The sequence below is a fragment of the Mixophyes fleayi genome, chromosome 12 (assembly GCF_038048845.1).
Source record: "Mixophyes fleayi isolate aMixFle1 chromosome 12, aMixFle1.hap1, whole genome shotgun sequence".
NCBI classification, from domain to species: domain Eukaryota; kingdom Metazoa; phylum Chordata; class Amphibia; order Anura; family Limnodynastidae; genus Mixophyes; species Mixophyes fleayi.
The window spans coordinates 69,467,493-69,482,840 of record NC_134413.1 but is presented as its reverse complement, the minus strand read 5'-3'; the positions used below and the strand labels follow the sequence as shown (position 1 = coordinate 69,482,840).

At 40.2% G+C, this 15,348-nt stretch overlaps 1 protein-coding gene across 2 annotated transcripts in view; it reads left to right on the top strand.

Annotated features, from left to right (window-relative positions):
• HJV (hemojuvelin BMP co-receptor) overlaps nucleotides 1-8,852 on the top strand; it is a 40,778-nt gene extending 31,926 nt beyond the window's left edge. For both annotated transcript variants that reach the window (XM_075193590.1, XM_075193591.1), the window contains exons 2-4: nucleotides 1,593-1,719; nucleotides 3,185-3,684; nucleotides 6,589-8,852. In XM_075193590.1, the coding sequence (XP_075049691.1) occupies nucleotides 1,629-1,719; nucleotides 3,185-3,684; nucleotides 6,589-7,215 (1,218 nt within the window). In that variant the 5' untranslated portion in view covers nucleotides 1,593-1,628 and the 3' untranslated portion in view covers nucleotides 7,216-8,852. The remainder of the gene's footprint in view (nucleotides 1-1,592; nucleotides 1,720-3,184; nucleotides 3,685-6,588) is intronic.
• The last annotated feature ends 6,496 nt before the right edge of the window (nucleotides 8,853-15,348 follow it).

The window sequence follows — 15,348 nt, the reverse complement described above, 5'->3', positions numbered from 1 at the left end:
ATACGCATCCAGATTGTAATGTGTAGTAGCACCGTTTATTTAGTAAAAAAATCAAATTTTAATGTCATTGATTGCAATGCTGTTAGCTGTTGGGTATGTTTAACAAAAGCACAAGTGATTTCGTATTTTCCATTCCAGGCCACTCTCCATTTTTCCTGTATATCTCTAACCTACCTTACATGAATTAATTAGGTTTAATTAGATCAAATTAGGCCATGCCCCTAATCCGCGCAAAACCATGTCCCAATCTGCCCTTGCTGTGTCCTTTGTAAAAATCAAGACTATTGGGAGGTTTCACTAGGTATCACTAGGTTTTCTGGAATATAGAGCATCTCCTGCTTTGGCTACTGCAACCTGCTGATGTCTGCCAATCCCCTCACCCATCTATGAACTTCACTTCATCTTACATGCCGCAGCTAAACTGATCTTCCTCTCTCTCTTCTTCGCATCTGCTGCAGCACTTTACAAATCCCTACACTGGCTCCCTGTGTTCTCCAGAATACAATTCAAATTACTCAACTTTACTTACAAAACCCTCAACAACACCACCCCTGCATACATCCCAAATCTCATATCAAAATACTCTCCCTCCCGCCCTCTTAGATCTACCTCTGACCTGCTCTTTGCCTAATCTCTGGTAACCACCTTTGCCTCCCGCCTACAAGACTTCTCCCGTGCTGCTCTTCATCAATGGTATTCCCTACCACACCCGATCAGACTCTCCCAGCCTTCAAATCTTTAAACGCTCTCTGAAAACCCATCTCTTTACTAGAACTACTTCCACCTATACTACGCACACTAATGCACCCTAACTTCTGTCCCGATCTCCACTTTGAGCCACACTCGCTCCACTCGCTCCACTTGTTTCGGCTGTGCCCTCTTCCAATTAGCATGTACACTTTATTTTCATGTCTACATTTATTTTGTCTACCTGGTATGTCCCTGTTTTATGTGTGTCCTGTTTTCCACTCTGTGGAGCACTGTGGCATCTTACAAAATTGCGATAATAATGCTAGCATGGCTCTCATGCCAAGCTCACTTTATCTCTTGTCAAGAAATTATGTGTACTCCCAGGGACTGGAAGTCAAAAATTAAAATTTTTGTCACAGGAGACTGTAGCCCCGTCCCAACCACTAACTCTGCCTTTTATTTCCCAGAATATAAGATTTAATCACCACTACAGTAAAACATACATCAGCTGATTTTCCTTTGCTCATGAACGTGCAACATAAACGCAAAGAAAGGATCGCCTCTCGGAGTAGAAAAGTCTAATGTGACTAATGCTAAATAGGGGCCCCAACATTCCAGTGGATAAAACATTGGGACAATAAAATTGACCACACATTTAATCCTCACATATACACCCCGATCTGTCCAGTCTCATTTTGCAGAAATCACACCCCAATTTTGTAATTTCCTGCCTTTTTGACTGCTGAAAAACAGAACTTTTGGGTGTGTGTCAAATAAGCCCTTAAGTGCTTTAGAACCTAATATATTATATGTAATTGTTTATTCATTTTGCATATCAATTGACCATTGTTTTATCTCAACGTCAAAAAAAACTCATTCAATTAATGACTTTCATATGACAGGCAGAAGATGAACCGTTGAGATTTGAATGGACTGGAATGGGTAGACCAACCATTAGACGTTCTCTCTCAAGATCTTCAGACAGTGTCCTCTTTAAGACCGTGCTTCTACTAATCTTCTGTGAGCAAGGTAAGGATGACGAAGGTGGGGGGAGAGGCTTTTAGTGTAAAACTGAGGATATTTAGGGACCTTATCCAGTTTATGCCCAATAACGGATAACTTCACCTTTAGTGGACTTGTCAATGAAATATGTCTGGCGTGTACAGGGTATAGGGTGGTTCCCCACTCCAGGATCCCACCCTTTACCTGCAGCCAAGAACGAGATCACACAAAATTGCCCTTGTTTCTCCTGCAGCTATGTTGTAGGCAAAACCAATGAAATGGAAAGTATCACCACTCAATGTTCGAAGTCAGCAGGAGGAACAGTGGTGTCAGGTCACCACTGACCGATAAGCCTCCTACCTTTTGCTCTGATCATCAAACAAACCTGTGGTCTAGAGAAAACTTGACCATTACTTGGGTGCTAGTAAAAACAAAGCCCTGGTTGATGGGTGTAGCAATTCTGTGTAACCAGGACCCGGTCTTAGAGATGGTTTAATCGTTCATGAATGGCAATTAGCTATTCACGTGTTTAAAAAGTTAACACAGCTGCTCAATCTTTATTTCCTAAGGGGGATAGACCCATCGTGATAACAGGTCCACTTCCTGCCTCCAACCCTTGACCTCAATGCAGGGAGACCTGGCCTGGACAGGAATACTTTAGCAGGTTATTGCTATAAATATACTTCGATAACAATTAAATATACACTACACGTTTTCCTCTAGTGGTTTGGAACAACTTTCTCAAATTTTACCTTGTTTCATGCTTGACCTGTCTGGTACCTGATACTCATTTTTAAGTTCCCCTCTGACCCATGTGCTGTAGAGAGTGGAAGGCTGATAACCTTTGGGTTAGGAGCCAAGAACCAGTGGGTACCAGTGGTTGCCAGGTGATACCAGTGAAGTAACTAAATGTAGCGCCAGCCCTCAACTGCTTAAGGAGGGCCTTCCACCACTTTTACCAGCCCTCCACTAACTGTAGAAATTATATGCCATATATATGATTTATAGTAGACTCTGCTTCGGAACGGACCAGTTTGATGCCACAGTTAATGTTGTATTGACTTGCATTAAGGACTATAAATAACGAATGAGTAATGTTCAAAATCCTGAGCTACTGGTAATTCCAGGCTTTACAATTTAATGGGTTGTGAACTTTGGAACAAATCCTCCTTTTTTGGAGATGCCTGACTTAACTGGCAGTTCAGCAGGAGTTGCGTGAATCTGATACGATTGCCTGCAGCATCTGTCCAATCGGGTTTGAATTACAAATCTACTTCTGAGGTTTGGAGCTGGAAGCTCCGTAATAGGTGGACTTGAGCTTAAGACAAGGTAAGGGTAAGAATTCCTTCTCACAAAACATGGGCATCATATATTAAAGTAGATGGAGACCGTCCTAAAGTCAACAACTCCTTTAAACTACGTATTTTACCAGTGAATGAATCCATCTCTTTGACTGCACCATTAAAACTATTGTCTTCTCTTCTCTGTACAGTGGATGCCCAGTGTAAGATCATCAAATGTAACACAGACTATGTCACCGCCACATCAAACACGAGGATCTCCAACAAGAATGTTGTGTACTGCAACGCCTTACGCTCATACTCTCAGTGCACGCGCAACACGGCCCGGACTTGTCGCGGAGACTTGGTGTACCACTCTGCCGTGCACATCATCGAGGATCGCATGATTCAGTTCAACTGCTCCAAGGTGGGGCCCACTAACTCTCCCCGGCGGCAGCCTCCCCAGCCACTTCCTGACGCTACTGTTAAACAAGCATGTGATTATGAGAAGGTCTTCCATGAAAAGCATGGGACTGTCCCCAAGTACCTGTACTGTGGGGTGTTTGGGGATCCACATGTGCGCACTTTCGGTGGTGACTTTCAGACGTGCGCGGTGGATGGCTCATGGCCACTCCTGGACAATGAATATCTGTACGTCCAGGCAACCAGCACGCCACTCTCTCCTTGGTCCAAAGCCACAGTAACCAGCAAGGTAAGGTGGGATGGGAACACTAATTCCTGTTTGAGGCTTTACCTTGCAGTAGCCATAATTCCAAATATCCTGTCCATGGGACGAATAGGATGAAACGTTGTGCCAAAAATGGTCTACAACTCCATACATGAAATTTACAGTAGTATACAATACACAGCAATGATCTATAATACATTACATAAAACATTATTAAACTTAACATAATTATACAGACCAGACATCTTATAATTAACAGATTACACACAGAAAACTTGGTAATGCAGTTATTTATGTTACAGTCAGTAAGAGGGATGGTAATGTCCAACGTGATGTGGGTCTGGGCTCAAGAAACCAGGACTAGGGAATCAGGCCTAGAATCACCAAGGGAGGAGATGTGGACGAACTCTAACAGGTAAGGGAAGAAGGGAAAGTGGAGTCAGGTGTGGCGACTGAAAAGAAGTGGTTGGTGAGGTAAGAGGAAAATCGGGAGAGTACAGTGTTAAGGAAGCCCTGAGAATAGAGAGTTTGCAAAAGGTGGAGGTGGTCAACAGTATCGAAGGCAGCAGGGAGGTCGAGAAGGATGAGAAAGGGGAAGTGTCCCTTAGATTTAGCAGAGAAAAGGCCATTAGTGACTTTAGTGAGGATGGTTTTGGTGGGATGGAGGGAACGAAAATCAGATTGAAGTGGGTCAAGGAAGGAGTGAAAGGAGAGAAGGGAGGTGAGATGGTTGTGAGCAACATGTTCAAGAAGTTTGGAGGCAAAGGGAAGGAGAGAGATTGGGCAGTAATTAGAGAGAGAGGCAGGGGCTATTGTTGACTATGGGGGAAATGAGAGCATGTTTGAAGGAGGAAGGGAAGGGATCAGAGGAGAGGGATTGGTTGAGGAGAAAGAGGGATTGGAGGAGGTATGTGGAGGGGGCATAGGAGTATAGAATGGCTTGGACTTCATCCGCAGATACTGGCGTCAAGGAGGAGAAGGTAGGTGGGTTAGTGAGAGAATTGCAGTGGGGAACGGAAGGTGGAGATAGGGTCCCCAGAAGGGGGTGGGAGGGGGAAAAGGTGGGTAAGGAGGTGAGAGAAGCTGGAGTGGGAGGGTCTGATGGGAGGAGTTGTCATGAAGTATAGTCCCAAAATTGGAGGTGAAGTGGGTAGCAAAATCAAGCAGAGAGCGAGGAACAGAGGGAGAGGGGGGGAGGAGAAAGTCTATTGGGAGAGACGGGGGAGAAGGAAATGGTGAGAAGTTTGGAGACAGTTTCTGATTATGATTTTAAGTGTTCTTTCATACTCGCTGTCTTTGTCAAGTTGTGTAACACTGTATCTACAGCATGACGACAAACCGACCATAAAGCAGTGACTATAGGCTCTAAGAGACCTATACAATACAATAGAAACAATAGAAACAACCTATATACAATAGAAAATGTACATAAAGGACCAAAATAATCAAAATATGACTTTAGCAACACGGTTTTATTGGAAACATCGTCAGGTCATTTTTCACAGCACTATAAAATGATTAAAAAAAAAGCAATCTGAAAAGTGACTATGGTTATACTTAACATTAGATCATTATATAATACTAGATATATTGTTATATATTTTTCTAGCAAAAAACTAATTGCAAATTATTCAGTTAATTGTTAGATTTCCCCCCCCCCCCCTCCCCCACATAGGCCAATCCTGTTATTTTAGGGAATAAGGCTCAAACAGATGCATACTAGCCACCTGTCCTGTTCTCCTAAGTCTACCTGTCCTGTTCTCCTAGGTGTCAGGACTTCTTGCCTATTTCCAGGTTCTCATAGTACTTGGTAAATGTGCCGGTCTCAGAGTTTTAAAAGGGTCTCTGGAGGTTACTTTCAGTTATCCAGTTTTCAGTAGAAGTGGGGGGGGAAGGGGGCCAGCTTCATCCTTCAACTTTTCAACTTTCGTCTGATTCTAAAGGAAAGTAAAATCCCGGAATTGAGATCCAGTCTATAGGGTGTTGGGTTTCAGCTACACCAGCCTTGATGATAGAGTGCCTGTTGTTCCCTTCCTTAATATGATGGTGGGCATCACTGTTATCTCGGGGTAGTACCATTATGGGCACTGTTGGTATGTACTTTGGTATAGTTGGCCATTACTGGTATAATGTGTACATTGCTGTAATAATGTGGGCATTATATCATACTACAGCCATACTGGGACAATATGGGACATTGCTTGTGTAATTGGCATAATGGTTGTACTGCTTATATAATGTAAGAACTGCTGGCATAATGAGAGGCTGCTGGCATAAATTAATGGACCAATGCTAGTATAATATAAGCATTGGTCACACAATGTAGTCATTTTGTAGACTTAGAAATTTCCAGTATACTTTTATGTTAGCTTTTATAGATACTATTATTTTAGCTTTCTAAACCGAACTGTAGAGACACAGTGGCCCTCATTAACGTACAGCGCTGAATGTGCACCACAAATCACTATGTTTTTTTTACCGTATGGTCAACCCGACGCATTTCATGGTGCACACCGACATTCTGCTCAGTTTATGTGGACCGTTTTGAAGGGCGCACGTTAAATACTTGCCACTTCTGCCCATAATGAAATATATTTTGTGGATTTAGAGTATATAGAGCCAGTATTGTAAAAATATATTTTTAAATGTGTTGTGCACTTAGATAATGTATAGCAATTTGATGAAGATCATACTTTTGCTGGTAGTGTATATATCACTTTGCTCTGACCATATATTGATACACTTGTACATTCTAAGAAAAAGCATCTTCAAGATTTGTAAAATCTCTCGTTCATTTGTAATTTCCTATAAATAAGAGCATCCCCATTTGAGCCCAGAGAGAACTTCACAACACAAAGTAGTGGAACATGTTTGCTGATCTTAAAAGAGATGTCTTTTTTTTCACTCTGTATAATTTGTTTTTCGTAGTTAACGATTATCTTCAAGGACATGAAGCAATGCATTGACCAGAGGGTTTACCAGGCGGAGGTGGGCAACGTGCCGGCGGCATTTGACGATGGATCCATCAACGGCGGCAAAAGAGCAGGCGGGAGCAGCTTGACCATTCACGAGAGGGAGCCTGGGAAGTACATTGAGATTCAGGCCGCTTATATCGGGACCACCATCCGGGTGCGGCAATTGGACAGACAGCTGTCGTTCTCTCTGCGTATGGCAGAGGTGATATCACAAGCCTTCCAAGAGGAGCAGGACTTGCAGCTTTGTGTGACGGGCTGTCCGTCCAGTCAGCGGATCTCTAGAACTACAGACCTCAGTAGGACTAACTCTCTTAGCATGGAGACAACCAGATCTCTGTGCAAGGACAAACTGTCCGTAGAGGACGCGTATTTTCAGTCTTGCGTGTTTGACTTGATGGTTTCGGGGAATGCAAATTTGACAGAGGCGGCTTTCCATGCCTTGGAAGATGCCAGAGATTTCCACACCGAGCCGGGAACATTACATATATTCAGCAAAGGGGAGAATGGACCCCATTTATCTTTCACTATCTTTCTTCTACTCCTAGGGACTGTCATTGGATATACGGCGAAGCTTGTTTGAGTCCAGCAGAACGCAGGACCTGCAGGAAATATAAATGTGAATATCCATATCGTTCACAGAAATTTGACACTTCAAAAAACATGCTGTGACCTTGTTTTAACCTTGTTGTGACCTCCTGCAATATATTTATTCCTGTACATGGATATAGTTCGGCACAGAGTTTAGGGGAAGGGTGACACAACAATGAAACGCTCATCAAGGCATCAAGGAGATGTGGAAAATTTGTTGCATGTTCACTTCTGAGTTGAGGCAGTACCACTAATTGGCCATTGTTGTTATCACACTTGTGCGTAATTGTGGGGCTAGGTTGGGCACTCAATGGAATCACTAGAGCATTAGGTAAGATTCTGGCAACCACTGCACAGGGAAATTGCCCATCTATCATGCACCTTATCTAAAAAGAGCATTCTCTAGACTGGTGAACTGCAACAAACCCATCCTTGTCCCCAACATATTGCAGATTGTTTTAAAATCTGATATTTAAAACACTTAAAATAACGCTACATTTTATTAGTATTTGTAAAGCGAACAACTTGTGCACAATGCTGTGCTCATCTTACACTTATTAATAAAATAAATTTATACTGTGAAATGTTTTGGGTTGAAGGAGGATAGTTGGTTTAGAGGCTACCTTCACATTTGGCCTTGTATAATTATGGGGGGAGCTACCCTTCGCTGCTGGACAAGGATTTTAAAGTGTATCAGTCATCTGTACACACTTGATGGTGCTAGTTCTTTGGCTTCCACAGTATTATCAGATAACCAGAGGTAGCATGAAAACAGATCTGGGGGTATTAACCTCCGATTCTAGGAAATTTCTGATAGTCGTCGACTTTGCCGGCCAAATTTAAACACATTAATTTATCTAAAGGCAAGTTTTGCCTTTTAAACGCGTTGCCGTTTTAAATTTTGCGGGCAAAGTCGCTGAATATCGGCAATTTACTAGAATCGGAGGTTAATACATGTAAGATACGTACAGTAGACGTCTTGTATGTACAGTATGCATTGAAAGCATTTTGATTTATGTATTTAATATAAAAAAATATAATTGAAAATACATATTTATATTAATGATTATACTGTTAATAGTTGGTCATTTATTTTAAAATGGAATATTTTTGGTATGCATTCTGATGTGACCTTATATTACACTTATACGTATACTGCAGTTTGTTCTGTCTGTCTACGTAAGGCAAGTAGCGTTTCGTCAAAGCGTGCTTTCACCCAGATTCCAATTGAATCCGCCTGGATTTGACTATAGTCGGAACTACTCTCAAGTTCCAAGGTCTTTATTTAAAACGTAAGTTGCTTACGAACATGAATCAGGCCGAGTGAATCTAAGAGAGCATAAAACAGGCAATTGTGCAGCTCTCCTACTGGTCCTCTTTATCAGTAGATGGAGTCATTGAAAATAGCACAAATTATTGTTAAAATAAAAAAACAAAAAGAAGTCAACAAAATGTATCCATTGATTGCCTTTAAAGATGTGCCTTTGTCACGTAATATGTACTTGTACCACTAGGTGGCAGCAATGTCTAAGTAATCTCATTACAACTGGTAAATGAACCCTGTAAATAAAGGAATAATGTCTACAAATATTTAATATATTGAAATAGAATAAAAGGTCTTATATTTTTTTTGAAATGTGTTTTTATATATTGAATGAGATAGAAAAAGAAGTGTAGTTTTGTAAAATAAAAATAAAAATATAGAGTTATATTATATATTATATTACATATATATACACATATATCTATATATATACACATATATCTATATATATATATATATATATATATATATATATATATATATATATATATATATATATATATATACACATATATCTATATATCTATATATATATATATATATATATATATTTATATACACATATATCTATATATATATATATATATATATATATATATATATATATATATATATATATATATATATTCCTGAAAAGTAACATCATATTACTTTGGGTTGCCTTGTAAATATTTTTGAAAATATTTGACGCAGAATATATGTTGAAAATATTGCTATGTTTTGTGTATTCTTTGGGCTTAAAAGGTTTGTATTTTGTTAATCGATGTTGGATCAATCCAGACTCAAATATTCTTTCAGCTGTCAGTGATTTATTGGGTGTAACTACTTCATATTCATGCATTACATGGTATTACCAGTGGTCGAAATCTAAGGGGTATATTTACTAAACTGTGGGTTTGAAAAAGTGGAGATGTTGCCTATAGCAACCAATCAGATTCTAGCTTTCATTTATTAAGTTCATTCTACACAATGACAGCTAGAATCTGATTGGTTGCTATAGGCAACATCTCCACTTTTTCAAACCCGCAGTTTAGTACATATACTCCTAAATTTAAAAGTGGCGGTTTGGAAAATGTAATAATTTTAAAGCTACAATCCCACAATCGACTGTAACTAAAAAGTATTTTCAGTTGGCAGCAGTTGGTTTATGTTCAATCAGGAGTAGAATGTATCTTGATCTCTGAGTCTGAGCCAGTCAGTCGCTGACCCTCCTCAGTGGTCATGCAAAGCAGAGCAAGGAGGGGGTAGACGTATTGTGCTATGATTGTGTATACTGAGAACTCTCAGCTCACTTCATCATATCGTCATCATCATCAGCATCATTTACTTATATAGCGCCACTAATTCTGCAGCGCTGTACAGAGAACTCACTCACATCAGTCCCTGCCCCATTTGAGCTTACAGTCTAAATTCCCTAATATAGGCACACACTCACACACAGACAGAGAGGGAGACAGACAGACAGAGAGGGAGAGACAAGGGTCAATTTTGATAGCAGCCAATTAACCTACCAGTATGTTTTTGGAGTGTGGGAGGAAACCAGAGCACCTGGAGGAAACCCACACAAACACAGGGAACGGCCTTATTTGTGTGGACAAACTCCACACAGATAAGGCCATGGCTGGGAATTGAACTCATGACCCCAGTGCTGTGAGGCAGAAGTGCTAACCACTGAGCCACTGTGCTGCCCCGTCATCATATGTCACATGAACCTGATTGACATGGTATTAGCGTGACTCCAAGCCAACTGTAAATCATGAACAGAAGCTTGAAGGAAAGACAAAGGAAAACCGAACAAACCAATGTGGCTTCTAAGTTCTAACAGGTAACCAATGAGATTTAGGCGGAAAAAAACATTTTGTTTCATGTGATTTCAGCTTTAACTGTTTTGCACTAAGCCTAGGCTGTACAGTTATACTAACCGCCTACCAACCGATCTCTTAGCTTAAATACACCCTGATGTAATATGGACTTGATCAAGGACCGCATGGGCAAACGCAGGGATTTGTAGAGGGGGGTTTCCACACCACGCTGCCAGTGGGCGTGACCAGCATGCATGGGGGCGTGGCTATAATTTTAGACAGTGCTTGGCTGCTCTCCAACTCTTCCTATCCCCATAATATACATGGACAATGCTGCGTGCGCTACTGTTAGGTGCACACAGCTCTCCCTTTTCAAGCAGAGCCGTGTGAAGTGGGAGCAGGGTCCAGCCACCTCAATTATACAGTGCCCAAGGCTTGGAGGGGGTTTCCAGGCACTAGGAAACTCCCCTTTTTGTTAGCCTATGGACCGTCCATAATTATGCATGCACACAGTACCTTATACATAGCAGCAATATCATCAACTTCCAAGCTGAGTCCAGGTATGTTACATTGGTTTAATCTGTTACCCTGACAATTCAGTACTCAATTATTAGGGTTCACCAAGAGATTGTGTTCTACAAATAAATTATGGATGTTAACACACAACCTACAAAACACTGGAGAAATGCAATGTATAGTCTCTGCATTTTCCTGCATATTATTATTTGCGTAGATCCACTGGTTCATGTCACACTCGTCTCCAGCTGCCCAACTATAGAATGACACATCCTACGATTAGTGATACACTGGTCCTTCCTGGAGCAAATTGGCAGCAGGAAACTCAAATCCTATTACGGAGTCAACTGCGCTTATCGCCAGTATTGTGTCTGAAGGTCTGGGTGCCTACGGCTCGTTCCCAACACTCACAAAGATGTCCTATGTAACTACAGGAGCGAAACCTCACAGGGACGTCCTTGTCGCTGTGACATCTTATTGAGCAGCATGGTGGCTCAGTGGTTAGCACTTCTGCCTCACAGCGCTGGGGTCATGAGTTCAATTTCCAACCAGGGCCTTATCTGTGTGGAGTTTGTATGTTCTCCCCGTGTTTGCGTGGGTTTCCTCCGGGTGCTCCGGTTTCCTCCCACACTCCAAAAACATACTGGTAGGTTAATTGGCTGCTATCAAAATTGACCCTACAACACTAGGGAATTTGCTGGCGCTATATAAATAAACGTTGATTATGATGTTGATGAAGGTACATCTAATTGTAGGTGACATTCCCGAGCAACCTGGAAATGATATTTTCTTTCAGCTAGGGTATACTTCTGATCAGAAAGGGGCACGGCTACCCAAACAGTCCTCCCTCTATGCAATTCAACTGTGGCCAAAACTGAAGCCCTGTAATTGTATATAGTATACAGTACTGACCACAGTGGTTTCCCCTCTCCTATGTAGAGTTTACCTTGTTCCTTCTACTATCAATCTCTTAGGAACCTATTTATCAATTAGTGGAGATAAATACATACTTGCCAACTCTCCCGGAATGCCCGGGAGACTCTCGAATTCCGGGTAGGTCTCCTGGAGCTGACAATTCTCTCACATCTGCCCACTTCCTAGTGAAGTGGGCAGATTTGAAGCCTCCATGTTGAAGCAGCTGATATATACTCGGCTCCCCGACAATACTGCCTGGAAGAACAGGGATCTGTGTATTGTATACTGGTCACTATTTGCGTCTCTGCATTACACACAGGTCAACTGAGGCTACAGTTAATTTTTTTAAAAGGATTTGAAATTGATATTTGACTATTCCAAGACATGACAAAGGTCGCTCAAAAGTTCTGGTCATATTCATTTTGGGGGTTTTTTGGGGGAAGAAGAATATCCTGTTTCAGTGGTCAATGTCTGACATTTCTAACCTTAATATATTACAAACTGACTTTTAGCAGTCACCAGACCTCAGCCCAATAGAATACCTGTGGGATATGATGGACTGAGAGATTAGCAGCCGACAAATCTGCAGCAACTGTGATGCGATCGTGTCAACGTGGACCAGAATCTCTCAGATATGTTTCCAGCATTCCGTTGAATCCATGCTATGAAGAATTCACACTGTCCTGGGGGCAAAGGGAGGCTCCAATCCACTACTACAAAGGTGGAGCTAATAAAGGGACCATTGAGTGTAGGAAGTGAATGTGTCTTTTGAAGTTTTTAAATATTTACATTGACAAGTTATGTATCTTTTCAATGTTTTTGAATGGTCATATATGTACTTAATATAAAATATAATATATATATTTTCATTTGTATTGCATTCTATTTGTATTTTCAGCATCTTTTATAAGACCTATGAAAATTTAAATTGCATCTCCCTTCCCTAGACGTTTATGAACCACAAAAGAGTAAAGTCTCAACGCGAATGCGTTTTGTGACATCACATATCTAACACAGTTCTACGGGGAAGCGTATGGAGTTGCAGGCCAAGGTAGCGTATACTTGCCAACTCTCCCTGAATGTCAGGGAGACTCCCTGAAATAGGGGTGATCTCCCTCACTCCCTGGCATTCTCCCTGATGCTGAGCCAGTACAAGACGTGGTTGGCTTCACCATCTGTGGCATGATGACACAGTTCAGAAATTGTGTCCTATGTCCATGTATTGATTGCTATGGAGGTGGCCATTTTCATGGAGACCAAAATTTAATCAAAGACTGACAGGTAAGACAACATGACTTCAGTAATGGAGACAGAAATGTAAAAGACACTTCAGTCTGTAGAGATTCATTAGCTGCTTTTCTTTAACGCATAGTTGCCTACTCTCCCGGAATGTCCAGGAGACTCCCGCATTTCTGGGAGACCTCCCGGGAGAGCAGGACAAACTCCCGGTTCTCGCCCCCCGCAATAGATAAGTGGTGGGGCTTAATGACACAAATATTGTGTCATCTTAACCAAAGTTATGCAAATTGTCAAGCCCCGCCCCCACACACCCACCTCCCCCAGGATCTCCCTGAAGCCAACGAGGAAAAGTTGGCAAGTTTGAGATAGTATATAATAGGAGAGAAGGATAAGTACTACTTGTATGGAAGGCACACTCATTGAGAAAATCCTGTATTGTTGAAGGGACACTTCATTGTGGATAACAAGAGTGGATAGAAATGAACAAATTAATAAATTAACACTACACTATAAAACTACTATTTATTAGTCATGCAAATAAAACTGTATGGTTAAAAAGCGAAATATTAAAATTTCGGAGTCTTGGTCAGGTACGTATATTCAGAAGATCAATACACTTTAATTGGTTCCGTAAATATATACCGGGAGTCTCTATCTATGGTAGTTATATTATACAGATATCTTGTGATGGGGTCTTGAAAAAACCAACAATTCATAAATAGTGATCATATAAGGTAAGTGTATTGTGTTTCCATCATATGGACATGAGAATCATACAGTCACGTGTGGTTTACACAGATGAGGTATAGGGTCAGTGTCACTTTGATGAGTATGTCACTATAATATGTCAGTAAAGACCCAGAGATCCACAATAATAAGGAATATAAACAGTCCTGGTAAGTGTATTACTGTGTTAATCTTCAAATCACAGGAATTGCCACGTTGGTATATAGATGGCAGATTATTTCATGTTTGTATACACCTGTTCTGCTGCACCAGTGCAAGGCTAGTATATCTCTTTTTTTTTGGAGTTTAAATACGTATAGCATCAGTTAAGGACATTCTACATGTGTTCTTGTATACGGATGGTACCATATATACATCTGTGCTGCTGAAGCAGTATTGCTGTATATCCCACATTAATTCTCATTATTATGTGGCCACAAATTGGGTAAAGTCTCTAGTGTTCTGACATGCATAGCTGAAATTCAAAGCATTTTCAATAACTGGAGAAACTATAAAAATGTGATTATAGTATTTCAATTATGCTTTCTTGATCTTAATATATATATATATATATATATATATATATATATAAATAGGTACCTGTCAGAAAAGGGATAGTGTAGCAAAATATTTTAGTAAAATGAAGTTCGTATTTGTTATATTTATGACAAAACTATCATAGTTGGCTACATATACCCTATTTCGTTTGGTATATATTCACTCAGAAACACAGACTTTTTCTACAACTGGCATTCATCACAGCTGGTTAATTAGTTATACAAATCACAGTTCCAATGCTGTTTCTCAGATGTTTAGCAGCCAGGACTGATAGATAAAACTTCAATTGTATAGGTATTCTCATATATATTTCCTATGATTCTTATGGAGTATTTTTTATATGCTCACAATTTATTTTAGGTTTCCAGTATTCTAACACAAACAATAGAGACTTAGATTAGAATAGATTTCATCACAGTATATCTGTTTTCTGTTAATGACATTTTTAATTGTCTACCACTAGATTCATATAGAGGAGTTCCTTTGTAGGGCAAAAATCATATTCTGATATATCTATGAATCCTTTTGTAACCAGCTAGATGCTGGACTCCCTGCTCGACCTGACTCACAGGCCTCTTCTAGGAACAGCACCTTATAGTATACCAATTATGCTTTCTTAATCATAGTATATATATATATATATATATATATATATATATATATATATATATATATATAAAGGCCTGTCAGGAAAGGGATAGTGTAGCAAAATATTTTATTATAGTAGGACAAAATTCATTTTTTGGTATATTAATGACAAAACTGTCATAATTAGCTACATGTTCCCTGTTCCATTTGGTGTCTATTCAGTCGGAAACACAGACCTTTTTCTACAGCTGACATCTATCACAGCCGGTTAATTAGTTATACAAATCACAGTTCCAATGCTAGTTCTCAGATGTTTGGCAGCCAGGACTGATAGATACATTTTAAATTATATGAATATTTTCGTATCTTTTTCCTCTATTTTTTATGGGATATTTTTTATACTGTCACAATTTGTTTTGTGTTTCTAGTGATCTGACAGACAATAGAGACCTAGTTG